Source organism: Stenella coeruleoalba (genome assembly GCF_951394435.1).
Source record: "Stenella coeruleoalba genome assembly, chromosome: 4".
Taxonomy (NCBI): Eukaryota; Metazoa; Chordata; class Mammalia; order Artiodactyla; family Delphinidae; genus Stenella; species Stenella coeruleoalba.
In genome coordinates this window covers 71,247,085-71,273,889 of record NC_137149.1, presented here as the reverse complement: position 1 = coordinate 71,273,889, position 26,805 = coordinate 71,247,085, and the positions used below count along the sequence as shown (strand labels likewise).

The following is a 26,805-nucleotide window of genomic DNA, read 5'->3' as shown; positions in this document are numbered from 1 at the left end:
GATTTGCAGCAGTAACTAACTGCAACACTATGTTTCTGGTAGAAATGTAATACGAGTAAGTATAATTTAGATGAGACCACAATTTCATTTTCCATTCACCTGAACCAGAAATATTAGGTTAATAATGAAGAAAGTACACCAAATTTTTATTCCCCTGGAATTTGCAAATTTTTCAAACATTGCTTTTTTAAGGCATTGAGCTATTCACTGTATTCTGCTTTACCTGAGTCACATTCATCATATCATCATTAAATATTCAGATGACGATTTCCTATCCCTACAAAACACCATTTACTTATAATTGTACTTAAATAAGACTGCAAACAATAAAACCATAAAATCAATGAAGATGCATGTTCCTTTATATTTTATTTACCATAAAGAGAATACAGCAAACACTGGAGTAAGGCTTTTTAATAATTTCTGATGTAAAGTTTAACACTTAAAATTATGTTTGCTCGCCCCCCCCATTCAACATGCAGATTTCATTTGTTTCCAGATACAGTGATTCTAGAGCATTACACTCTCTGGATAGTTTTATAACAGAGCATCCTTGCCCTGTTAATACAATTTCACAAACTGTGTACAATCATGGTATACTACCATCATTCAAAGAGTTCCCCCAAATGAATACATTCACACAATATGAACACTAAAATGTAAGTTTTTAAGACATCATCTTCATAAGCCAAACCACAAAAACCCAGGTTCTAGTTTTAAATGTGTTTATGAAGACTGCTGCTAAGCTCAAAGCATGCAGATGTTCATGACCACCTAGATGAAGCTGGATATTGAAACTCCTTCAGTAGGTCCAATGATGCAATTTTTCACTCATCCCAAGTATCTCCATATTTGTTTACTTTGACTAGGAAAAAAGCACAAATAATTGATGATTCCAAATAGTAATAAGTAAAAGGCACTATTTTATGTTTGCTATTATTATGATTTAAAGTTATGTTTCTCTCTGATTTGAAAAAATGCACATGAGAGTCAAACTGTAATTATAAAAGGGGGCTGGCTAGACTTTTGTGAACTGGAGGTTAGACATAAATTCTAATGCACTGTATCAAGACCTTTACATAAGTATTAGATCTGCATAACAACCTCATAAAGAAAACACAATCCCCATTCTAAGGAAAACAGATTAGTAACTTGCCCAAGGTACAAGCTTAATCAAACAGGTAGAACCGAAGTTTGGACACAGTTATATTTAGGTCCAAAGCCTGGGTGCCTTTACAACTTTACCGCCTAAGTGAGTGTGGTATACATTATAGCACATACAAAAAAGTTACCAGCAAATGAAAAGTAACAACAATGATAAACATTTGAATGTTGTTCTTCACAAAAATATAGTAATAGAAATGGTCAGATTTGATTAATTTAATCTCTCCTAGGAGCTGAAATACCAGTACAAGAAGGAAATGCTCTCCAATATTCTTGTATTTTATAAGAAATTATATTTTCAAACATGTTTTTCTGTCTTTTCTACTCTTACTTTTAGCTTCTCTTCTACATAGCCTTCACCTGTGAATTATACCTCTTCAGAAGTATTCATAACAATGTGAAGAAGCAGTTATCAAAATATAACTAGGGACCCCTTCCCCAAGACTCTTTCAGTAAGTCTATGAAGTCAAAAGTATTTCGTTATTATACCAAGACGTTATATAAACTTTCCCCTCATATTCTGCCTTTTCCCCTTGCTTTCCTTCCCTCATGTGTATAAGGCAGAGCTTCTGGCAGAATTCTCATGAAGCTACATGTGTAGTGACATCACTGCTCTGACAGCTAATTGAAAATGTGCTTAGGTATTTAAAATTTCTGCCATAATTTCTAATTAGGTAAATACCAATAAATATAATCCACATAAACTGAAAACTTTTAAGTGACACTTTCTGACATAGTGAATCTACATTGTACTGTCAAATTTGTCTAGATTCTAAAACAGAACATCCTAGAAAAATCACAAAGTGTTTCATAACTGTTTTTTCTTTAAATTATATAAAGTGCCAAAAAAAAAGTCAACTTTCTTTTTACAAAGAAAAAAATTCTTTCACTTTACTGTGTCACGTAACAGAACTTTAAGACTGTTCACAGCCAAAACCACAAATGTCCAAATTCAACGAATGCCACACATCTACAATATTCCCTTTTCTTAGTCTTGACATACAATAGAAATGGTTACAAAAATGAGAAAACTAACTGCCTGCCCTCATGGAGCTTACAGTCTAAATCCTCAAATTAATTAGCAGAACAGAGTACTGGTAAGTCTTTACATATTACAGAGTAATGACCACTGAATGCATAAGGTTTACATTAATTTTTTTTTTTTTTTTTGCGGTACGCGGGCCTCTCACTGTTGTGGCCTCTCCTGCTGCGGAGCACAGGCTCTGGACGCGCAGGCCCAGCGGCCATGGCCCACGGGCCCAGCCGCTCCGCGGCATGTGGGATCTTCCCGGACTGGGGCACGAACCCGTGTCCCCTGCATCGGCAGGCGGACTCTCAACCACTGCGCCACCAGGGAAGCCCTACATTAAATTTTTTATGACAAACATTAACAAATATCATTGATTACAAATCTATTTTAAAGGTGTAAAAAACAACAATAACATGACAGAGGTGGATCACTGTTATAAAACAGATTTCTAGATGAAACAACTACTAACAATCAGAAATAAAACTGACTCTAAAGGAACGATCATAATAAAAAATACTAAGGATTTTTATTTATTTTTGCATCCTCTGTGGCATACTGTCTCAAGAAGGTACCAGGGACCTATTCCCTCCTTTGATTTTTAAAGTAGTAAATAGAAAACCTTTAAACAATGACACATCTTCTAAAATTCCTCAAGAAAGACATCATAAAATTCTATATTGAAACAGCTTCAAATCCCTATTCAAAAATGACCTCTTCTGTTAGCGGTACATTTTTGGTATCAGAAAATTTACTTTGGGTAATGCACAGCTGTTCAAAAAGGACTTAAAAGAAACTGTCATTTAAAAAATCTGTATATATTAATTAATTATAGAGTAAAAGTACTGTTAAAAAAAGTCAAACTCATTTTTTGGAAATGCTCTAAAAGCTGGTTTGTAAGGCATATAACTCTATCTTGACTTCACAGATATGCTATAAGAAAATCATTTCATTACTCAATCAGGACTCTGTGGTTCTGCCACAAGTGGCATTACAGCCACTAGGTCACCAGGTCTGGTTTTATGCAATAGATGCATCATTTGAAAAATGATATCAGTTCCCAGGGTGGCTTCTCATAAGGGAAAATAGTCAAATGTTTGTATAATTTCTACACTGTATTACAAAACTAGTCTTACCGTCTTAAGTTATACTACTATTTGGACTTCATTATTTTCTAACACAAAGTGGCCTTTGGAACACTTGAAAAAAGGAAGACCTAATAACTGGTAAGTAGCTATTCTCTAAAAAAAAAAATGTTATTTTGGTTAATTGCTTGAGGCATTAAATCACACGTTAGTATAATTAAAGTTTTTAACTAATGCTGCAGTTTCCAATCCTAAAGCGTAAAGTGATTCAGACTAGACTATCATACCTTCTTTTTTTGGCATTCTTTCCTGCATAGGCCTGACTGAGGGGTCAGTCTTATGTGTTAAAGTAACTTCATATGACTCTCTGTTCTTATTCCTTAATTCCTCATATGTTATATTTTTTCTTTTAGGACTTTCTTCAATGTTGGGATCAGGTCCTAAAACAACAAACAGTTAATAAATGGTGATAAAAGGATGGAATAAATCCAAAAGCAGCTAAATTTTACAAATATGCTCCTTACTTACAAAAAAAATAAAGTAAAACAAAGGATCAAATTATTACCAGCATTCCAAAGGTACTGTATTTTCCCCAAGGTAATTATAAAACTGAAATCTATTTCCTCTTATACTTTGAAGCTGTTATTTCTAAAATTTAAAATATAAAAAAAATTTAAAACTAACCATGGCCAGAAGAAGAATGGATATAATATAAACCAGCACAATTCACTCATTAAAATGCCAGTGTTCTAAACTGGGAAGTTATTCATACAGCTTATATAAGTAAAGAGAAATACTTTCTACTAGTGACAACTGAACAAAACTTGACATAGTATAGATTTTATTTAGTAATATTTCCATAGTTAAATGTTCCTGTATCCAGAGTCCATATATGCAAACAACTCCAGTTATTAAAAAGATATTTACCTTACCCTCTTTATATTTAAATAAAAACACTTGAAAATAGCTATTGAAAATATTACATAGCCTTTAATCAGAGTATACATCATTTTCATATTCAGGTCTAATGGATGCAATACTGAGGCAGAAAAAAGTGGCAACTTTTACCTGGAGAACCAGCATTTATTCTTTCTCTCTCCCAAAGAAAATCAAAGTATGATTATGTATTATCAAAGAGCCAAACACTGATATAAAAATAAGGAAATGGTTATTCTTAATACTGGTTGACAGGACCAAATACTGAACATAGTTTATAAAATAGACAGTCAACAAGGAAGGCCATATAAACATTTTTAAAGAAATTAACTAATGCTAACATAACATTCAGTGAACTACTTAACTTACAAAATCTAACAGACCACTCCAAAAGTAATATCTTTCAGAGGTTTTTAATGAGACAGAAATTGTGCCTATAATTTTAATAATATAACCATACGAATTTTTTGTAAGTGGTACTATTGTGCAACTCAATGGTAAGATCCCAGTGAATAATCACAATTTTCAAAGCAACATAACTATACACTGAATGCATTCAACTACAATCTTTTACTACAAAATACACTTGCACTGATACAAAGCAGAGAGGATTTAAATTTCTAATTAGTTCTAATATTATATAGCATGGTTGAAAACCATATTTTTCTTGCTAAAAAAGAAAAGTATTAAAACTGTATACCGGGTTTAAAAGCACTTTGCATTTCATTAGTAATAAGTAATTATTTAACTCATTTCCCTTCACCATAAATGATATTTTTTAAATTCTGAAGGGAACAGTATATACTAGATTAGTAGTGAGGAATTCTAGGTTCTCATTCCCACTCTGCCGACATTTAATGAATGTCCTTGGGCAAATCACTAAACTTCTTTGAGTCTTCATTTTCTCAATTGTGAAATATGGAAGTTTGAACTAGATGATCTATCACTAAAGTTCCTTCCAGGTCTAATACTTTTCCTTACCAAAAAGAAAAATATTTCATTGTTCTGAAATTCTGTGACAAATAATGAAAACATAAATTAGATAGAAGATTAGGGAGAATTTTTTCCACTTATAAAAGCCAAATGAAAATATCTTGCATTGTGTAGGGAGCATGATTTACTGTAAAGAGCTGGAAGGAACAGGAAAATGTAAAAAAGTGTTGATTTAAATCTAACTGTAACACACTACCTACAGTCTCATAGCAACTATGAAAGAATGCTTTCTGCTTTGAAAGATTAATAACTCTTTCAATTCCTGGTAAGAGAAAGCAGAGGACAAACAGGACAAACAAAAAATGAGGATGTCCTGGTTAAGGGAGGACTGCAGCTGGGGCAAAGCAAAGGAGGCCACTGTGGGCCCATGTGGGGAACTAAGAGCGGCAATCTTGAGTTAAACAAGGGGGGGTCAGAGTAGCAGAGCATGGATGGATGGATGGCTGCAGTGAAGGACTTAAAATATATTAGAATTTGGGCCTTGCTGTAGTCTGTGGGCAGATACCAAAGGCCTTTTTGTCTGTTTTCATTTGGCAAAGAAATTATGTAATGTGGAATGAAATTTTCTAATGGAAATGCAAGGAAGGATGCAAGACATAGCAAGGAAAGAGTTGGTGCCTGGCTAGAATAGAAGTAGAATGGATTTGAACTTGGGAGACTGGGGAAACGGGAGATGCAGTGAGGGACAAGGACAGCTGACTCTGGAGATAAAATAATGTCTTTAACCATTCTTCCTAAGCTGCCTACCTCCTTCCCTTTCTGACTAATCAGATGTCTTTGTTTCCAACCATTCAGGAAAAAAAAAAAGTTAGTTGAGGATTAAGAGACTATCAACAACTTTCATCCACTTAAGAATCTCTAATTTTCTTAACTTCCATTCTCTCCTGTCTCTTCAGTTAATACCCCCCTCACCAACCTGGACTCTTGCTCTAAAAGCAGCACTGTCCAATACAATTTTCTATAATGATGAGAATATTCTATATCTATATCTGCACAGTCCAACACAGTAGCCATTAGCACATACGGCTACTGAGCAATTGAAATGCTGCCAAAGCAACTGAGGAACTGATGAATTTTCAATTTGATTTGATTTTAATTAAACAGCCTCTTATAGCTAATGGCTACTTTATACCCTGACCTACCTAGAACACTTTCCACATCATTTGGAACCTTATTTGACCTATAACCAATGCCTCTCTTTCCACTATATCCCCTCCCTCCTTTTAACGTACATATAGAATCAAATCTCTCCTGTCTTCAACAAAAGAAACGAAGACCCAAATGTTCCTTTAACCTTGTTTATTCCCCATAGTTACTGGCTGATTGTACTTATTTCAAAGCACACGTTTTCAAATACTCTATGAGGTCGACAATCCCTTCTCCAAACCCTCAGGGTCAGAAATACTTCAAAATTCAGAGTTTCTCAGATTTTAGAAAAACATTACCATATATATCCCTTATTACTTAATGTCCATTGAAGTAGCAATGAATAAGCAAACACAGTATTTCTACAACAAAATCTAGAAAAAAATTGTACTAAGATAAATAAACATTATCAATAGAGTTATATCAGTTTAGGTCAGGGCTTAAAATGAGTTCAGGTCAGATTTTTATCACTAATTTAATTATTTAAAAACCTGGTTTTTTAAAAAGCATTTTGGATTTTAGGTAAGGAACTGTAAACTTGTGTTTTCTGTTTTTAATTCATCTTTCACTGCAAATTAGACTGAAGAAAGCAAGCAAGGAAGGAAGCAAGAAAGCAAGCAAGCTAGCAAACATTTGTTGAGAGCCTACTACTTTCCAGGCATTACTTCTGATTTCTGTATTTCATCTCACTCCCAAAGTTCTTTAAGGGTATTATCATCTCCATTCAAGAGATTAAGAAACGGCAGGGATCACAAATTACAAGTTACTTGCCTAGAGTTACAATAGCTAGCAAATGTCAGTAATTCATATCCAGGCCTTAATCCAAAGGTTTCACTTAACATTATGTGATCTTCAAAACTAGTATTTACACAAACTTCACAAAGCACTTTCACATGGATTTTCTCACTTGACAACAGTTCTGTAAAGCAGGTAATTATTATTTTTCTCATATTACAAAGAAGCTAAAGTGGCCTTTAAGACCACACTAACAAGTGTAACATTTTTAAAGCCTCTCTGTGGCACAGTTTATCATTTCTTCTTTGCTATTTCACTAAACACGGTTAGTATTTTCAATTAATGGAACATATTAATAATTTATTCTTATATTTCTATATGTTCTAGCAGACAAAGAGTTTCTCAGGGCCAAGAACTAGGTCTTATTCATCTTTATTTCCATACCTAGCAGAGTGCCTGATACCTATTAGACCTCAAAAAATGTTGAGTGAAGGGAGAATGAATTCAAATGAACAACGGAGCAAACAAACATGCTGAGTTTAGGCTGATGGTGGAACATATAGGTGATATCCAGCAGAAAAGGTCGTCAAATAAAGTTTATACATACGTTGGACCATAAAATGCTGAAATTCATTTCAAGAGAAGTTTCTACCTTGGGCAATATGATCAGTAATACCAGTGGGAGTAGATTCATTCATAGAAGCACTGAATGGAATTGGCTCATAACGAGGAAGCACCTCTCTTTCTATGTTGTCTGCTTCTGGGGATGTCACAAAAGATGAATGACCACTCACGTTTGAGTCATATTTTGGCTTCTGAGAATAGTACCTGTAAAAGAAAATCATACTGTATAAAAAACACGGGTTATTGTCTATACCTTATTTAAAGAAGTGTGTTAAGGTATGAGAACTAGTCATTTTCTAAAGGAATCATATAATTTTAACATAGTTATTTAAAACTGTAAAATAAAGTCTGTTTCTGCCACAAAAACATTAAAAATATCTTCTGATCCACTTAAACAACTTAAAAATTGTCACTCTTACTATAGAGAAGAGAAGATATATATCCAATTTTCTAATTATTAGGCTTTAGACATCATTGTAATGTGTTTAAAGTTCTTGGAAAGAAAAAGTACTTCACATCAGAAAATATGTCCATTTCCCACATTAATTGGGAAGTTACTTCCACAGGTAGCAGTCCATATAAACACTATTTTGCTGAAGTAGATGTAAGTAATACTAGCTTTCATGGGACTTATGCTGCTTGCCATTTATGATAGGACAATCTACCAAATCTACTTAACCACCTTATTATTTATTTACCTACCTATCAAGACAGACAGATTCATTTATCTATACTTACACAATTTCCCTACAATTGTAAACAACAGAAGGATTACAAAGCTGAAATCTGTTAAGAGATGGGATTGATAATATTTGGGAATTCAAAAAAAAAGTCAAATATAGTAACCAAACGTGTTTGACAAATTAAAATCTCTCATTCTGGGACATGAACTCGCAGTAGAATGCAACTCTATACTTAAAACAAAAGTAAACAAATCTTGTTCTACTTTTGAAAACAAAATTAGCTTTAGCTTGCAGCAAAATGACAAGTTTCAAATGTTCCTTCAGTTAGGCCATGTTTCATGCCCTCAATTACGGCAATATCTAGTTATAATTTTTTATCTAAAATGAAAAACCTTTAATAAGATCTGAATGGCCTACCCAGTTGGTGAAGATCGTCGTGTCTGTCCTGATCGTAAAGCCTCTCCAAGAGGGGAATTCTCAAGATTCTTGAACTTCTCTTGGCAAGTTTTCACATAGGAAAGTTTTCCAGCAAAGTATCCCATGATGCAAGCAACTTTTAGTAAAAATAAACAAAAAGTGTAACTCAATATGCCTCTTTAGACAAAAACCTTTTCTAAAAGAACATTTTAAAAAATGTGGTTCTTGGGCTTCCCTAGTGGTGCAGTGGTTGACAATCTGCCTGCCAATGCAGGGGCCACGGGTTCGAGCCCTGGTCTGGGAGGATCCCACATGCCATAGAGCAACTAGGCCCGTGCACCACACTACTGAGCCTGCGCGTCTGGAGCCCGTGCGCCACAACTACTGAGCCTGCGTGTCTGGAGCCTGTGCTCTGCAACAAGAGAGGCCATGATAGTAAGAGGCCCGTGCACCACGATGAAGAGTGGCCCCCACTTGCCGCAACTAGAGAAAGCCCTCGCACAGAAACAAAGACCCAACACAGCCAAAAATAAATAAATAAATAAATAAATAAATTGTAAAAATATATGGTTCTAAATATGTCTTTGGTGTGGAAAAACTGGGATTTCCTGAAATAATGGAAAAAGTACCATATTAAATCACATTCAGAGTTCACAAAAAGATTCGGTAGATATAATTCACTTTCACAAAATAAAATAAGTTAAAATAAAGCTGCTGTAAGATAAATTCTACTTTACTAATTACTTTATTAATACAGATAGGAAAAATGTGGTAACAGTATAATGGAATGAAGAATCAAAACAATACAGTTCTAGCCTGGTCACAAGGATTTAGGCCATTTCATTCCTTATAAAATGGGAATCACACCATTTGCCCAGCTAATTTCATAAGATTATTTTTTAAATCAGGTGCAACAAGTGCCTTAAAATAATATATTATGAAGTGTACCTAAATATGGCTATTGTTGCATCTTTATTTAATAGAGACTACCCTGGAAAGATTCATAGAAAGTCTCAGGTACTCTTTTTCAGGGCAATTTAGTATCTCTTCTATCAACCATATTATAAAATGTAAAGAAGCTATGCTTATAAATGTAAGTTATGTTTATTTACTGATTGTAAATTAAAGAGGTTTTTAAAAATTATGCTTTATTTTAAAATACACTTTATTTTGATTAATCAGAATAGCTGGACAACTTTCCTTCCTCACAGACCAAGAGAACTTACTTTCAAATTTTATATCTTTAATTATATAACTTAAATTATTATATCTTTAATATAATAAAGATATAATTATTTAACAAAATAATTTAAAATAGTTCTATTGCATTATAAAAAGAGAAAAAAAGCCTCTTTCAAGTAGCTCATGATTTTTAATTCTAACAATAAAATGCCCAAGTAGTCCATTTGATGAAAAGCTTAAACAAAATGATTTGTTATACTCCAATAAAGATGTAAAAAAAAAAAATACATTACAAATAAAAGAATACTTGATATCAAAAAAAAATGATTTGTCAAAACAACCAAATAACTGTTATTAGTAACACAAAACATTTGATAAAAGCTAGTTATTTTACTTAGGTAGAAAAGCTAAGAGAACTAGTATTGTTCATACTTACATATAAGTTTAGGGATGGAACCATATTTGGGATGACTTGAAAGGATTCCTAAAGATAAAACAGTAAATATTTCTGAGTAACACTGTTCCATTTACATAATTAAGATGTTTTATCTTTTACTGAGGTAAAAGAAAAGCTTTATGCCAAGTTTATGCTAAGAGTATATAAGAGAATGGCACAGAAATTATGGTTAAAAAATACAAAGAAACTACTTCTGCTAGTCATTATCTGGTCTTTCATAATGTGAGACAAAAGTAGCAATAAGTTTAGCAGTGCAGTATAAAGTAAGATGTATCTATTTCTCAGCAGCTTTGAGCGACCCACAAAGATACAAGGAAAGATCAGTGCAGATGATCTTTAAACATCTGATAACATTAGCTCTTTCCATAACACCAAAGAAGTCTGAAGCTATTTAAAAGAGAATTCAACATCAAGAGAAATATGAAGAAATCAAAAGACTAATCTATTAGAATAGGTGAATTTAGCAAGATCACTTGATACAAGGTTAATATACAAAATAAAATAAAAACAAAAATGAAAAAATCCGCTATATACCGGGAACAAACAAAACCCCCAATATTTTAAAAACTACAATTTATTATAGCACCAAAAAACATCAAAGCCCCAGGAACAAATCTAATGAAAAACACGAAAGATCCTGAAAACTACAAAATTTACTGAGAGAAATGAAAGCTAAGTAAATGGAGAAACACACCATGTTCATGAACTGAAAGATTAAATATTGTAAAGATGGTAATTCTCCACAAACTCACCTATAAATTCAATACAATCCCAATTAAAATCAAAGAAAGTGTTTCCCCAAATTGAAAAGCTTATTATAAAATTCATGTGGAAACACAAAGGGTCAAGAAAAACCAAGGCAATATTGAAGAACATAACGGAGAACTGACTACCACCAGATACCAATATCTATGATTAAACTATAGTAATTAAGGCAGTGTGTTATAAGTACAAGAACAGATAAACTAATCAAAATCAGAAGAGTCTAGAAACAGACCCACACACACAGTCACTTGATTTATGACAGAGGTAACACTGCACTGCAGTGAACAAAAATTAGTCTTCAAAATATAGTGCTGGGTCAACCACATATCTGTATGAGGGAAATATGTATCAAAACTAGAAACTACACTATCAATCAACATACAAAAGGATGGATAAACTGCTATGACATATTCACACAGCAGAAAACTGTATGCAATGAGAATATATAATTTACAACTACATGCAACAATGTGGATGAATCCAGTGATGTGCTGGTAAACCAGCTCTCCAAATAAAAGGCCCTGATTTGTAATGTTAGTCGATTTCTGTGATGAAATACCTGCCCCATGACCAATTTCAAGCTAGCAATGGTTTAAAAATTGGCTTGCCAAGTTCCTGAAATTTTAATAATCAGCTCTCTGGAGCTGGTACAAGCCAGTTTTAGCATACTACTGGATGAATCTCACCATGTTGAAAGAAGGTACACAAAAGATTGTCATCATGTATATATAATTTTATGATTTAATTTTATATAAAAATAGACAACAGATTTATGCTGTTAGCCTCAGTTCCTTCATTGTATAAATGAACGGAGATGATGAGAAGAAAAGGGAGGATGGTAACAATATCTACATTTATACAAAAAAGTCGTTCCTTTATTCTGTCACCAAATAGCTACAGACCACTTACAACACACAGGCACTACACCCTAGGAAGCAGGAATATAACAGTAAACAAGACACTCTCTTTACCCTCAGAGTTTACAGTCTAGAGAGTGAATGAAGACAAAAAGAATATGGTGTGATGGTTGCTATTCATCTACTCAAATACAGACATAAGTCGAAGATATTGCAGGTTGAGTCCCAGAACCACTGCAATAAAGCAAATATTACAATACAGCAATCACATAAATTTTTGGGTTTCCCAGTGCATATAAAATTTATGTTTACACTGTACTATTTAATGTGCAATAGCACTGTCTCTAAAACAATGTACATACCTTAATTAAAAAATACTTTGTGTTTATAAACGCTAACCATCATCTAAGCCTTCAACTAGCTGTAATCTTTTTGCAATAGTAACATCAAAGGTCACTGATTACAGATCACCATGACAAATATAATAAAAAAGTTTGAAATGTTGCAAGATTTACCAAAATGTGACACAGAGACACAGAAGTGAACAGATGCTCTTGGAAAAATGGTGTCGATAAGACTTGCTCAATGAAAGTTGTCACAAACCTTCAATTTGTAAAAAAATACAGTATCTGTGAAGCTCAATAAAATGAGGTATTCCTGTATGTGAGTGTCTACTAGGTGCACTATGCCCTGTCAGGTGCCAGAGACAGCCCATATTCTAAAGGGAAGTAGCAAGGATGGAGGCAAATACATTTATTGAAACTAATGTAATACTCTTGGCAACAAATGGTTGCATTAACTACAACGGGAGTGCAGATGGAGACAGTTTACAGAAATATTTAAGAGCTATACTAGAGAATGGACATTCGTTGGACAAAGCAGGTAAAGGATAGAAATGAAAAATAATGTCTCAGTTTCCTGGATGGAGAGTATTGCCATTCAGACATAGGGAAAATGGAGGAATTAATTTATGGAGAAGTGAATTCAGTTTGGGATTGAACTTGAGTTCAATCTGAGGAGCCTGTAGGAGGGCCATCCATGTGGAGATATGCAGAATATGATTCTGGAGCAGATTATCTAGGTTAGAGATAATGATGGGGATTTAGAGCAATAAATGGTCACCGAAGCCCATATTATTGCTGGATACTAAATAGACTAAAAACTCAAAGGCAAAGTAAAACTCTGAAGAACACCACAAGTGAAGGAAGAAAACCCAGACTACAATGTAAGTACCAAGAGGTCGTGGGTTTTTGTCTTTTAGTGCTATATACCAAAAACAGTGTATAGTGCTTATCAGACACTCAAAAAACATATGAAAAAAATGGAGAAGTTGCCTGAGACAGGAGAAAAACCAGAAGAATGTGCTGTAATGGAAGCCATGGGAAGAGAACATTTTAAGGATTGGTTAAAATTGTATAATGGTCAAGAACAAAAACTATCCATTGAATTTAAGCAACAAAGAGGTTGTACTGGTAAGAGTTTTAGTACATGTCAGACTATATGCACAATCTATGACACAGACTGCAGTGGGCTGAAAGAAATAAAAAGTGAAGTGCTCAGGACTTCCCTGGTGGCACAGTGGTTAAGAATCTGCCTGCCAATGCAGGGGACGTGGGTTCAATCCCTAGTCCGGGAAGATCCCACATGCCTCGGAGCAACTAAGGCCATGTGTCACACTGAGCCTGCGCTCTAGAGCCCGCAAGCCCTAGAGCCCGTGCTCCGCAACGAGAAGCCACTGCAATGAGAAGCCCGTGCACCGCAATGAAGAGTAGCCCCCGCTCGCCGCAACTAGAGAAAGCCCGCACGCAGCAACGAAAACCCAACACAGCCAAAAATAAATAAATAAAATAAATAAAATTTTTTTAAAAAGTGAAGTGCTCATTCATGAAGTCTGGCTTCAAATGCAGGAGCAACTGTAAAGGGATATAAAAGAAAATTTTTCTTTTTTATGTTGTCAAGTTAGAAATGACCTGAGCATGTTTAAATGTTTTGACAGAAAAGGAATGAGTAGAGTGGGAATAGCTAAGACTATGTAGAGTATGACCCTGTGGATAAAATCATACACAAAATGTTAGGCGTTTTGATTAAATGCAAATTGTTTTGGTGGATTCTGAACTCCTTTTCTAAAGTCTCTCTCAATTTTATTTTTTTTTTGAGATTGACTTCTTAATTAAAACACCTCACCCCCCAAAACACAAGAACCCAGTACAGTTTCAACAATACTGAAAGCCCTTAATTCTGGGAGATAGTTACATGAGTGACATATGACTCAATATTCTTTTCTGTGTTTTTACTCAAAGTATCAACACCCCAACAACAAAACAACCCTAATAAAAATATAAAGGTAACATGTGACACGCTGTATAGAAAATGTTATTCCACACATCAGGTTAAGTCATTTTCAACAGTTTATCCCTCCCAAAAAATGGATTATAAATTCCACTGAAAGGCTCCAGGCTCAGCCACTATGAACAATTACAGAGAAAGATGTTTATCACTGTTGTTGTTCATGGCATGACTTTTGCAAATGAAATCAGAGGCAGAGATCACCATTGATGTCAAGTCAAATAATCACCAGATGGTGACTAGGAGTCCAAGAGGATTTTGGCTGTTGACAGAATAATCTGTCACCTCAGTACTAGGTCCTGATATTTTCAGGAGGATTCATGTGAAGCAGTTATACTCCAATAAAGATGTACTCAAAAAAAAAAAAAAAAAGATGTGTGTGTAACCAGAAAAAGGGAATTTCTCTGGATTGGTTATGTGTATAACTAGCTACATGTAGGAGCAAGGCATTCCCAAACTAGGGAAAAAACCCAGCAATGGTATGATTTTATTGTTGAAGATATAAGATCTAAGTGAGTAGGTACAATCTGACCCTTCCAATTTTTACTGCTTCTGCCTTACCTTCAAGCTGTCCAAAGTCTCCTACTCTATGTAATCCCCAAAGTTCCAAAATTTTCTCTTCTTTGTAACCTTTTCAAAATTACCATTTCTCCTGGTTCTACCTTAGCTATACGTTTTCATTCCTCCCTGCGTGACTCTGCCACTCTAACCATGTCAGTCTCCTGACTGCCCACCCAAATAGTCATGCTTATTCTTCTGATAACCAGGTCCCTCCTTCCTGAGATATTTTTCCATCTCTTTTAATCTAAATCCTGCCCATCTTCAAAACCCACTTCTTTCAAGAAATTTTCCTTCATTACAGTACCTCTGCAGAGATCTTCTTTGAAAACCTACAGCTCTTGGAGTCTCTACCGCAAAACTTAGAAGCTTATTAAATATTTAAATTATATTCTCCATTTGCTTCAACATTGCATTCACATTGTTTCCTCACATGAATCACTAGCAGCTCTTAATTTCTTTTGTATAATCCACCCCCGCCCCCAGGTCTAGCTCCAATCATTAATGACTGACAAGACTAAGATAAATAAAATGGGCAGTACAATAACAGACACTATAATTTCTCCAGTCCTAAGTTTTTCCTTAAAAGTAATGTGACTAGGGACTCCCCTGGTGGCACAGTGGTTAAGAATCCGCCTGCCAATGCAGGGGACACAGGTTCGAGCCCTGGTCCGGGAAGATCCCACATGCTGTGGAGCAACTAAGCCCGTGTGCCACAACTACTGAACCCGCGCTCTAGAGCCCGTGAGCCACACTACTGAAGCCCACGTGCCACAACTACTGAGCCCGCACGTCTAGAGCCCATGTTCTGCAACAAAAGAAGCCACAGCAACGAGAGGCCCGTGCACCACAACGAAGAGTAGTCCCCGCTCGCCGCAGCTAGAGAAAGCCGCATGCAGCAACGAAGACCCGACGCAGTCAAAAAAATTAAAAAAAAAAAAAGTAATCTTTTTTTAAAAGAAAAGAACTTTTTTTAAACAAAAGTAATAAAATGTCTGTTTCACACTATAGAAACAATTCTAGTCTATAAAACAAGCTAGTCCTAAAAGACAAGTAAGAGTATATTACAAATAAGAGTATATATCTTGATTTGTTTGCCTTTTTAAAATTCCTGTCATGGTAGCACATTGTAATGAGTTTCTTTGGGAATTCTCCAAACAAAAACAAAATTTTACCTCAAAAAATCCTTCTATTTCCCTCCAAAACTACTTTTTCTCAACTAGTTGTGTCAATACTACTCTCTAAGTACTTCATACTGCTAATATGAAAAGGCTAAAACTTCCTATCTTACTAACATTTTAGGAGGAGCTAGTTAATTTAAAGAACAGTTTTCTAGAATATATAAAGGCCATCCTAAGGTAACCATCCTTTTCTGGAATACCTTCTAATTCCCATAAATTTGTAACTTATTTATTACAAAATAAATGTAATGAATATTTCTACTGCTTACACTACTAGATTTAAAGATGTAGAGACTGATACATTTAATACCCAAACTCAACTTCACTATTTAAACCAATAGAATTTTGGACAAGGACGGACCCTCACTCCCCCCATTATTATAAGACAAAGCTGGTTGAGGGAGCTACGGAACTCCTAGTCTTTAAACTGGTACACAAGAATCAGCTGGAGCTCTAACTCAAAGACTCTGATTCAATAGGTCGGAGATGGGGCCCATGAATCTGCATTTCTTATAAGCTCCTAGGTGATAAGTTGTATGGATGGTCTACCTAGACCAGGTTTGTCTCTCTGCCTTCCTGTAAACTACCACTGGCTTTTAGTTACTTTCTTGCTTATAGTGTTAATGTTGCTACAGTGCTACAGTTAATGGACATCAAATCCTCAAATTTGATATGTGAGTCTGGGTTCATGGAGACAACTCTTCTGATGTTGTAGTAATTTTTTAGTGATAATTTTTAATATGATACATTACCATATGTCCTTTATCTAAAGATCAGGAAAACAACACATAAAAACACGATGGTATCCAAAGTGCTAAACAAAATCAAAGTTTAAAATATTTACCTTTACTAATCAATCCTTGAGTAATCAACATACTTGTTGCAGCCAAAGGTACAGCTATAAGGGGAAAAAAAGTTTGTCAACACCAACAAAAGGAAAAGATTTTGTCTGAGTTCATTAGGATAGATAAATGTATATCAGTAAAACCAGTTACGAAGTTATGTTGCAAAATTAAGATCTTTAAGAGATTTCTCCACTTTTCAAAGCTGTACTGTATATACTCAGGGAAATATAAAACATATTTTAAATTTAAGAAAATATGACAAATTATTAAACAGTATAATTTAAGAGCCACCCAAATTTAGGATCTAAAAAAGCCATTCACTAATACCATCAATTAAAACAACATAGAAATAGTGACCAGAAGTTACTTCCGGAGTTAACAGGGGAAAGAATTAATGATGAGGGAAGCAAGAGGCATATTACAAACTGCTCAATTCCATGTACCATGCTAGGTGCTTTTGGTACATTATCATTAATTTTTACCACATCTCTATAAAATGGGTATTATTATTATTATTATTACTATTATTACAGATAAGGAAACTGAAGCTTAGAGATGTTAAGTAATTTGCTCAAGGCCACACAGCCACTTCAATGACAGATTCCAGATTCCAAAGAATTATGTCTGATACTAGATCTCAAGTTTTATTACACTGAGTGAACCGATACACAAGACATATTATTTGCCCAAAATCATATGGTGATTGGGGCAAGAATTAGAAAGCATATATTTTAAATACTAATGCTCTTTCTCCTAAACCAGTGAAATCTGTGAAACTAAATGAAAATATGACATATATATGCATATTAACCCAGAGTGAAAAATCCAAAGCTCTCATCATAATCTCAAAGGGGCTCATAATTTAAGAAATCAGTCTTCTACACCCACAGTGCCCAACAGAATTTTCTTTGACGATGAGTGCAGTCTATATCTGTGTTTTCCAGTCAGGTAGTGTGCAGGAAAGATTTAACGTAACAGCTCTAAAACTGCTTTCCTTACAAAGGCCTGCTTTCAAGGTTGGTCCTTAGCTTATATTTGGGAGCTTAACTGGTAAACTGATATAAATCTTTACCTGAATGATAAGTGGCTCACTCTGTCCAAACTGCTTGTACAAGTACAGTTCATACTGAACACTTCCTTTCCTTCTGGAAGTCTGGAATTTTGTTACCTGCTAGGCCGAGGGTGCCCATGTGGCGAGACCCCGATAAAAACCGTGGGTGCCAAGTCTCTAATGAGAATCCTTGGTAGGTAACACTTCACATGTGTTACTACAACATGCAACTGGAGAAATTTAGCACGTTCTTTCTGTATGACACCACTGGGAGAGGACTCTTAGAAGGTTGTGCCTGGTCTCCTCTGGATTTCACCCACACTCCTTTCCCTTTGCTGATTTTCCTTTGTATCCCTTCTGTTGTACATTGTATTAAACTGAAATAGCTACATGTGGCTGCCACACTGGAGAGTGCAGTTTCAGACTAGGGGTTGGGAAATGCTCTGTAAAGAGCCACGTGGTAAATATTTTAGGTTTTGTCGGCCACACAGTCTTTGTCCCAACTACTCATTTTAAAGCAAAAGCACTGAGACAATCCATAAACAAATGAACACAGCTGTGTTCCAATAGAACTTTACTTATGGATGCAAAAATAGGAATTTCACATGTAATGAAATCTTCTTTTGATTTTTTTCAATATTTAAAAATGTAAAAACCATTCTTAGCTCATAGCCATACACAAACAGATTTGGCCCTTGGGCCATAGTTTGCTCATCCCTGGTCTAGACTGTACATGGGCAATTTAAGAACCAAAATCATTAAGCATTTGAATTATTAATATTCACGATTAAAATCCATAACTCGAGAACAGGGTATTAGCTTTGCCATCAGACACAATTCGCAGAAACCCTAAGGTTTAAATCCCTGCTCTATTACATACTAACAGATTTTACCTTTGCTAGAAGAATGATCTAATGTAAGTTGGTTAAAATGCCTTCATATACCATTAATTAAGGTTTTTCAAAGGATAATCTTTTAAAATTATAGCATCAGTACAATTTGCAATCATTTTTCTCCTTCAGCCTGGTTCAAGGACTGCAACATGAAGAACTGAAGAATCATATAAAGGTAAAAGGCAATGAGTTCGTTGGCCATCTCTACAATGGACAATATTTTCCCCATTTCGCTTCTTAGGTCAAGATGGCACAATGCAAAGAGTAATAGTCTGGTTAAGGAGATTCAAGTACTAGTTCTGCCATTCACCACTATGTCTTTGCATAAATCTCTTAACTTCATGTTATAAAGGGTAATGGATTAGAACTAAGGTCTCTTTCCAACTCATATATTCTGTCACAGAAAAAGAGAATGGCAAAATTCAAAGAGACTTCAGAGATTATCTAGTCTTCATCCTAATCAGAGTAAACTGATATCCAGAAAAAACAAGTCACTTGCTCAAAGCAACACAGATGGTTAGTTTGTGGTAGAGCTTAGATCAAAATCCAAGTCTTCTAACTCCCAAGTCAGTGGCCTTTTCCACTGTACAATGACTCCCATTCCAGAGTCTATTAAATAATGTTTCTTTAGGCAAATCAATAACACTGCTGACCAAATGCTACTTTATATTATGCCCATGGCTCCACTCATATCCAACACAAGGACCCCTAAATTCCTTTAACTCTTCTCTTACACTAGCAAAATGCTTCTCTAAACTCATAATTGTTTTCAATTGAAACTTTTACTCCATTGATCACAAAAGCACTAACATCCATTTAATAGCTTAACACTTATAATAAGTTAAATTGAATTAATTAATCCCATGAGATAGGTTAATATTATCCCCATTTAACAGATAAGGAAACTGAGGCATACAGACATCAAGAACTTCTCCAAAATCTCACAGCTAATATGTGATGGAGCTATAATTTGAATCCAGAGAGTCAGGCCTCAGAGTCTATGCCCTTATAAGTCACTACACTGTCTCATTCGGAAACCAGTAGCACACATGTATGAAATATTCACAAAATAAAAGATACATGAAACAAATATGAATTCATACACCTTCTCAGCAATTCCAGAGGTGGAGAACTACTGTTACATACAATACACATTAAACAAAGCCTTTTATGTAGATTCTTTCATTATCTTTATGTTTGGGCAGATACAACTAGTTGTACTCCTTTTCATCCTTCTAACCCATTCTGCACACTGCTAACTAATGTTCCTTTAAAAATTTACATATCATCCCCTTGGCCTAAGAACCTACAATATATAATGAATCAAACTTTTAACTCCTTGCTATTATGTTTATTTTCTACACCCGACAAAAGAGCTCTGCTCCAATCCGTTCAGCCTCAAGGCTCTAGTAGAGATCAAGTTATTGTAGACTCTGCCTTTGCTAACTATCCCTTTCATCTAAATGCTCCTCCACCATTCTTCATTTGCCTGAAGTCCTATTAGTTGTTAAGTCTCATTTGTTTAACAAAGGCTTTTTTTTAGCTAAATCGATTCCAATTAATTGATCTCTTTTTAAAATTCCTATTGCTGTATGCACTTAATCTTTCTCAGTGTTTCATGAGTTAGCTTTGTCTCAACTACATCATAAAACTACTTTAGGACGAAGACTTCCAAGCACAGTACCTTACACACTGTATGCATAAATACCAGGCTGACACACTGTATGCATAAATACCAGTACCTTACACACTATATGCATAAATACTAGTACCTTACACACTATATGCATAAATACCAGGTGACTGATCCTTGTCACCCCCTCCATCCTGCTTTTTTGTTAGAATTACCTTCTTACCTGAAAGGACTGCAGTGACCTCATGAAGCAACAACAGAGTTCTATTCAAAAGGAAAATTATGTTTTGTGTTGCTTTCAACATTCCTTGTATTTAAAAAATAAAATCCTCATGTATATGGTCTCTAGTTAGAAATCAAGAGCTGGTAGTGTAATACCATTTCACAACGATAAAACAGAAACTAACCAGTTTTTATCATATAATGGTTAAAAGTTTAAGAGTTAAAATAATAAGCCTGTTTCAGACAGACCTGGCTTCAAGTCCAGACACCACTGCTTACCAGCTGTGGAACACTAGATAACTCCTTTAACATCTCTAAACCTCAATTTCTTCATCTGTAAAGTAAGGGTAATAGTAATAAACCTTATTGGGTTATTTTTATATAACCCATGTACACTCAGTAAATGCTATTACTATTACCAACAAAAATACTTCAGGGTCTTGGAAACAGTTCTAGAAATTATTACTTTAAGATGCACACAATTCTGATCATTTCATGATATATGCAAATGTCAAACCACTACATAGTACACTTGAAACTAACATATTATCATGTATCAACTACAATTCAATTTAAAAATTTTAAACAAAGAAATAAAACGTGTTCAACTCTATTTCCTTAATCAAACCCTTTTACCAATAATCACACTAATGCCAAAAGTCTGCCCATTTTTTCTATGTGAAATCATTATAATTTCAGGTACTAAAGGTCAAATTTTGTTGATTAGAAAATTTAACTTACATCTGAACCAGAAGCTTTCATCACTGCATTCTGCAAAGACTCTTCTTTCTTCCTCTGTTGGAATGTAATCAGCCCCTATGTCTTTTCACCAAGGAAAATTGGCAAACATTAAAACACCCATGGAAAAACTAAGTCTAAAAATACCATAGTCTAAACACTAACAAAGTATACCATTTTTTTTAATGAAGAAATGGAATAAGTGGCTTGTAAACTTTTAACAAATTTTGACTTCAAACATAAAATTAGTGCTACTGTTCTACTGGCTATGTAGTCCGGACTGCCTACAAAATGAGCTGGGTCCAGTGCAAAATCAAAATTTGGGACCCTCTGTTCAAATTATTAAGAATTTAAAGATGCCACAGTAGATCATTAATGGGTCCCTGTATAACTGCACAGGTCACACACCCTTGAAGTCAGCCCCGTGGCTACTGTTATTCAAGGCAGTGAAAATTTCTCTACACGAAAAGTGCTTCTAATTGTAAATACTTAATTGATAGTTACGGGGAATTGGTCTTGGAACTTCTGCATTCGGCTCTCCAAAATCAGCCCTTCCATTCATCTTTCCTGCATGGAAAACATTTCTTGTTAAGTATTAGAAACGACTGAGATTGGCCAAAGTAAATCAAGGTATAGCATCGTAAAATTACTAGTCTACGTGACAACCAATCAACAAATATTTACTAAGTACTTCTACATCTGAAGTACCTAAAAAGCTGCCTAAATAAAAAAGTCACAAACCTATTAACTATTTTAGAACTAGTCACTAGGTCCTGTAACTGAAAAAGAAAAGATGTCTTGTAAGTATTTATCAACTGATTATATCAAGTTAAGATAAAAGGTTACCAATTTTTTAAAAAGACATATATTTCTTCTGGAGGCTGGTTTATTTCACATTATCCTATATTTGGATTCTCTCAGAAATATATGCCCAATGATTAGGATAATTCTCCAAAAAGAGGAAGAAAAATCCCAAGTCTTTTCTGGGCTTCCATTTTTAGAAATGCAATTATCATCAGGAAACCCCCTCTACAAAGCAGTACTACAAAAAAATGAAATAACAAAGACGTCATATCGTTCTCCCTGCGGTGGGAAGCTAACAGCACATTCTGTAGCCTCTAAACCTTCCTCCCTCCCCAAACAGACACCTATAAAAATATACAAGATATTAAAAATGCATAGCATTTCAAGAACATACACTTTATTTATCATTATTTTTAACCCATGCGTCCGACCTTAAGAGACCAATAGATTAGATAGCTACGCATTTTACAGAATGTTCACACAGGATCGTGTTTACTCCCATCTTAAAAACAATGTAAATGAAAACAGGAAACGTAATACGCGATGAGAATAGCAACTGCGGCCCCTCCACAATTCACTTACTCAATAACTCATCACTGAGGGCCTACATGCCAATCCCTTCGCTAAGAAACAAGATCAGAAAGGGCAAATGAATTCATGGATGGATGGAGACTGCTTAATAAACTACTTATACCCTAGAACAAACGTAAAAGAAAACAATGGAAACCTCTTACTTCTCCCAACAGAGAGACTGCTAGGGTTGACAAGACCCCTTCACACAACATCATTTTAATCTCCTAATCCCAAAGAAAAAAACCGCATTAAGAGACCGTCGATTCCTGCACCCCATCCCCCGCCCACCGCGTCTCCCACCTGCAACACCTACGCACATCCGTCACCATGAATTTCTCCCATCCACACCCCCTAGACACGCTCCCTCACCAACCCTGGTCACAGGCACCCAGGAGCCCGAGACCCAAAGGATCGCGATCGGCCCACCCTAGCAGGAGGGAAAATGGCGGAAGGTGCAGGGGAGCGGCTGCCCGCGCAGAGGTGGTGAGTGGGTAGGTGGGGGGCGGAACGGGGCTTTCTGCGTCACCTCACCCACCTCCCGACGACAGCGGCGGGCCACAGCGCGGCGAGCCCGGACGACCAGGGGCCGAAGGCCCAGAGGGGACCCGAGAGGGGTCGGTAGGGGGAGGGAAGGGGGTGCAGGAAACGCGCAGGACCGCAGCGGAGTTGGGGGTGGGGAGCGGTCAACAACGCGACCGCCTAGAACTCACCCAGATACGGGCTCAAAATGACCGCGACCCGGAAGCACTGGCGACCTACGGAAGGAAATGACGTCAAGACCTCCTTGCGGAGTCTAAAGGCGAACAGCTTCGGAATATCTGCGTAGAGCTGCGTTAATCTTCGCCGTCCTCTTCGGTTTGTTCCTCCACCCTCACCCCTCCCGGCGGCGCTCACGAGCTGCACTGCGGCTACGCGTTCGCCCACTGCGGACCCGAACCCCCCCGCCACCGTCCCCGCCCCCCATACCCTTCCTGCACCGGGGAGGCTTGGCTTTAGGCAGTTGGGACGGGCTGCCTTGATCTTCCAGTGACCGGCTGGCAGCCCCCTTTAACCGCTTGTTGAGAGCGACTTTTCTTAGCTTTCTCTGCTTTTAGGCTTTACGTAGTTAATTTATTTGAGTCTCTAGGCTAAGTAGTAGCGAGTAATTATTAAACATGCGCACTTGGCTGGCTGGCTGACTTTTGAGCCTAGCTTCTTCCTAGTTCTAGAAACCTCCGGCATGGTACGTTATCGCTCTCTCTGAGCCTCAGGTTTTTCTCATCTGGAAAATGGAAATACGACCTACCTCATAGGTTTGTTAGGATTAAAGCAACACACCTAAACTAGGCTTTAGCGCTCAATGTTCTCTATTAATGGAAGTGTTTGTATTTGAGTGCGGGGCTGCGGGCTTCTGTTGGTCAGACCGTGCTGTCGCACTCAGCCACCATTCATTCATTCTACAAATATTTGTTGAGTGCCTGCTGTGAGCCAGATACTGAAAGTTATTGGTCATTCAACAGTGAACAGTCGGCCCTTATCCATTTGTTTGATTAACTCCGAAAAACCTCTCCGATATCTTTACCTGTTACTGAGCCCCACTGTCACCAGCCTCATTGCATCTTTTTCACTGCCTCAAATTTATTCTCCCACAGACATATTTCAGAGAGACAGCCTATGGTGATGGATCTGAAACACAAATCCAATCCTGTGGTTGCTTCCTTAGCGCCTTTTGATAGCTCCCATCATGCACAGAATATCAGGCCCTTTCATGGCTTGGCCTCTGTCCTCTTGAGCCTCACTTTCTTCTATTTTAGTGTTCACTGTAGAAACGCAGCCTGCAGCCCTTTGTACTCACAGTTCCCTGTGTGCTGTTGCTCCTGGCATAACCATCCTTCCTGCCTTGTCAATGCTATTGGTATTTCGAATCCTGTTTTTCCATTACCTCCTTTGTGAAGCCTTCCCTGAAACACACCCTAAGAATTAATTACTCCTTCTTCTTACTACCTCTTTACTTTGTACATACTTCTATCAAGGCAATGTTGTTCTGCCACTGTATTGCGATCTTTGTGCTTACTTCTGTCTCTATCACAGAGCTCCTTTCAGACGGAGACCTTGGCTTATAAATCGTTATAATCCCAAATAAGATCATCAATATTAATAATTAATATTCATTTTGCTCCTGGGACATGATAAGCTGGTTCTGGGCTCAGGGCCTTCGCAATGGCTGTTCCTGCTTCTGTAACACTGTTCCTCCAAATGGTCACATGATTTCTTGTCTGTCGTTGCACCAGGTGTCACCACATCCGAGGCCTTCCCTGATCACCCAATTAAAATAGCTCCCCAGTCACTCTCCATGTTACTCCATTTATTATTTTCATAGAATTTATGCTCTAAAACAATTATTTGTCTAATCTCTCTCTCTCTCTCTCTCTCTTTTTCTCTTTCTCCCCACTCACTAAAATGAAAGATCCATAACAGTAGGAGCCTGTCTGGCATCAAAATGATTGGCACACAGTATGAAATCAATAAATGTTTCTTAAATGAATTTGAGTACATTTTTTATAAAAGAAGAAACAAAAATAGGAAAATTAGAAGACATAGTGAGCTTTATGCTGAAGCAAAATATCCTCTTTGCTTTCTGACTAGATTGTAAGGGTACAGAATCCAATTTTGTCATATTCTTTATACTTACTAAGCCAGGCCTAACACTTGGCACATGGTAGAAATTGATGAGTATATTTTCTGTTGCCCACATATTTCTCAGCAATCAAGTTAACTGAAAAATTGGATTTCATTTGAAGAAAGTGTATGGTTCTGTGGGGAAAAAATAAGATTCTAAACATTTCAAGGTAAACTGGAATTTTCTGGCAGTTAGAGATTATTGAGTCCATTGGTAATTTGGGCAATGCGGCAATCAAAGAATTCAAACATAAATTGGGTAAGATCCAAAGCCTTACTGGAAGTTGGTTCACCTTTGACTTTTTTTAAATTGAAGTATAGTTGATTTATAATATTGCATCAGTTTCAGGTGTACAGCAAAGTGATTCACATATTCATATAGATGATATATGTATTTTCAGATTATTTTCCATTATGGCGTTGACTGAAAAACATGCACAACCTCAGAGTTGAGAATTATATTTTATTCAGCAGAGTTCCTGAGGACATCAAGCCCAGGAGGCAGCCTCTCAGGTAACTCTGAGGGACTGCTCCAAAGGGGTAAGGGAGGAGCCAGCATATATAGGAGTTTTTGCAACAAAAACCAGGTAGTTGGAACACCAAAAGTTACTGTTAATTAAAGAACACCAGACATCTCAGGTTAATGAATTTAGTGCTTTTCTATGTATGGGAAGATGCAAGAGTTATTGAAATCATTCCTTTGATATGCACCTTAGTTATCTAGGGTCAGTATCCTATTCTTTCCCATCCTGTGTCCTGTCAGTGTTCACTGTTGGGGGCGGCTGGCATTGGGCAGCCCTTTTGTCTCCATCCTGAGTTCCTTCAGGCTCATGGTGGTGGGCTATGGTAGTGGCTGATGGCTTGATGGCCACAGCATCCTTTGTTTGTTGATATGGCAGGCAACATTTTTTATCCACAATAGGTTATTACAAGATACTGAATATAGTGCCCTGTGCTATACAATGAATCCTTGTTTATCTATTTTATGTATAGTAGTTTGTATCTGTTAATCCCATACTCCTAATTTATCCCTCCCCCTTCTGTTTAGCCTTTGGTAACCATAAGCTTGTTTTCTATGTCTGTGAGTTTGTTTAGTATACAGATTTATTTGTAGTATTTTTTAGATTCCACATATAAGTGATACTATATAATATTTGTCTTTCTCTCTCTGACTTACTTCACTAAGTCTAATATTCTCTAGGTCCATACATGTTGCTGCAAATGACACTATT

The 26,805-nt window shown here is 36.3% G+C and overlaps 2 protein-coding genes across 4 annotated transcripts in view; one reads left to right on the top strand and one right to left on the bottom strand.

The window, feature by feature from the left end:
- Positions 1–352: 352 nt before the first annotated feature.
- Positions 353–23,683, bottom strand: OCIAD1 (OCIA domain containing 1). Of its 3 annotated transcripts, none has more exons than XM_079919442.1 (9): positions 23,626–23,683; positions 22,043–22,105; positions 21,542–21,622; positions 17,001–17,054; positions 10,429–10,476; positions 8,811–8,946; positions 7,739–7,914; positions 3,564–3,716; positions 353–865 (listed from the first exon to the last, which is right to left on the bottom strand). In XM_079919442.1, the coding sequence occupies exons 2-9, from the start codon at positions 22,098–22,100 to the stop codon at positions 828–830; spliced, it is 744 nt and encodes a 247-aa protein (XP_079775568.1). In that variant the 5' UTR covers positions 22,101–22,105; positions 23,626–23,683; the 3' UTR covers positions 353–827. The 3 variants fall into 3 exon arrangements, with proteins under 3 accessions (XP_079775568.1, XP_079775566.1, XP_079775567.1); XM_079919440.1 differs by lacking the exon at positions 23,626–23,683 and adding an exon at positions 23,451–23,601; XM_079919441.1 differs by lacking the exon at positions 23,626–23,683 and adding an exon at positions 23,289–23,308.
- Positions 23,359–26,805, top strand: part of FRYL (FRY like transcription coactivator) — a 293,018-nt gene continuing 289,571 nt past the window's right edge. The window contains exon 1 of the mRNA XM_079919426.1: positions 23,359–23,395. The gene's annotated coding sequence lies outside the window, so the exon portion shown is untranslated. The remainder of the gene's footprint in view (positions 23,396–26,805) is intronic.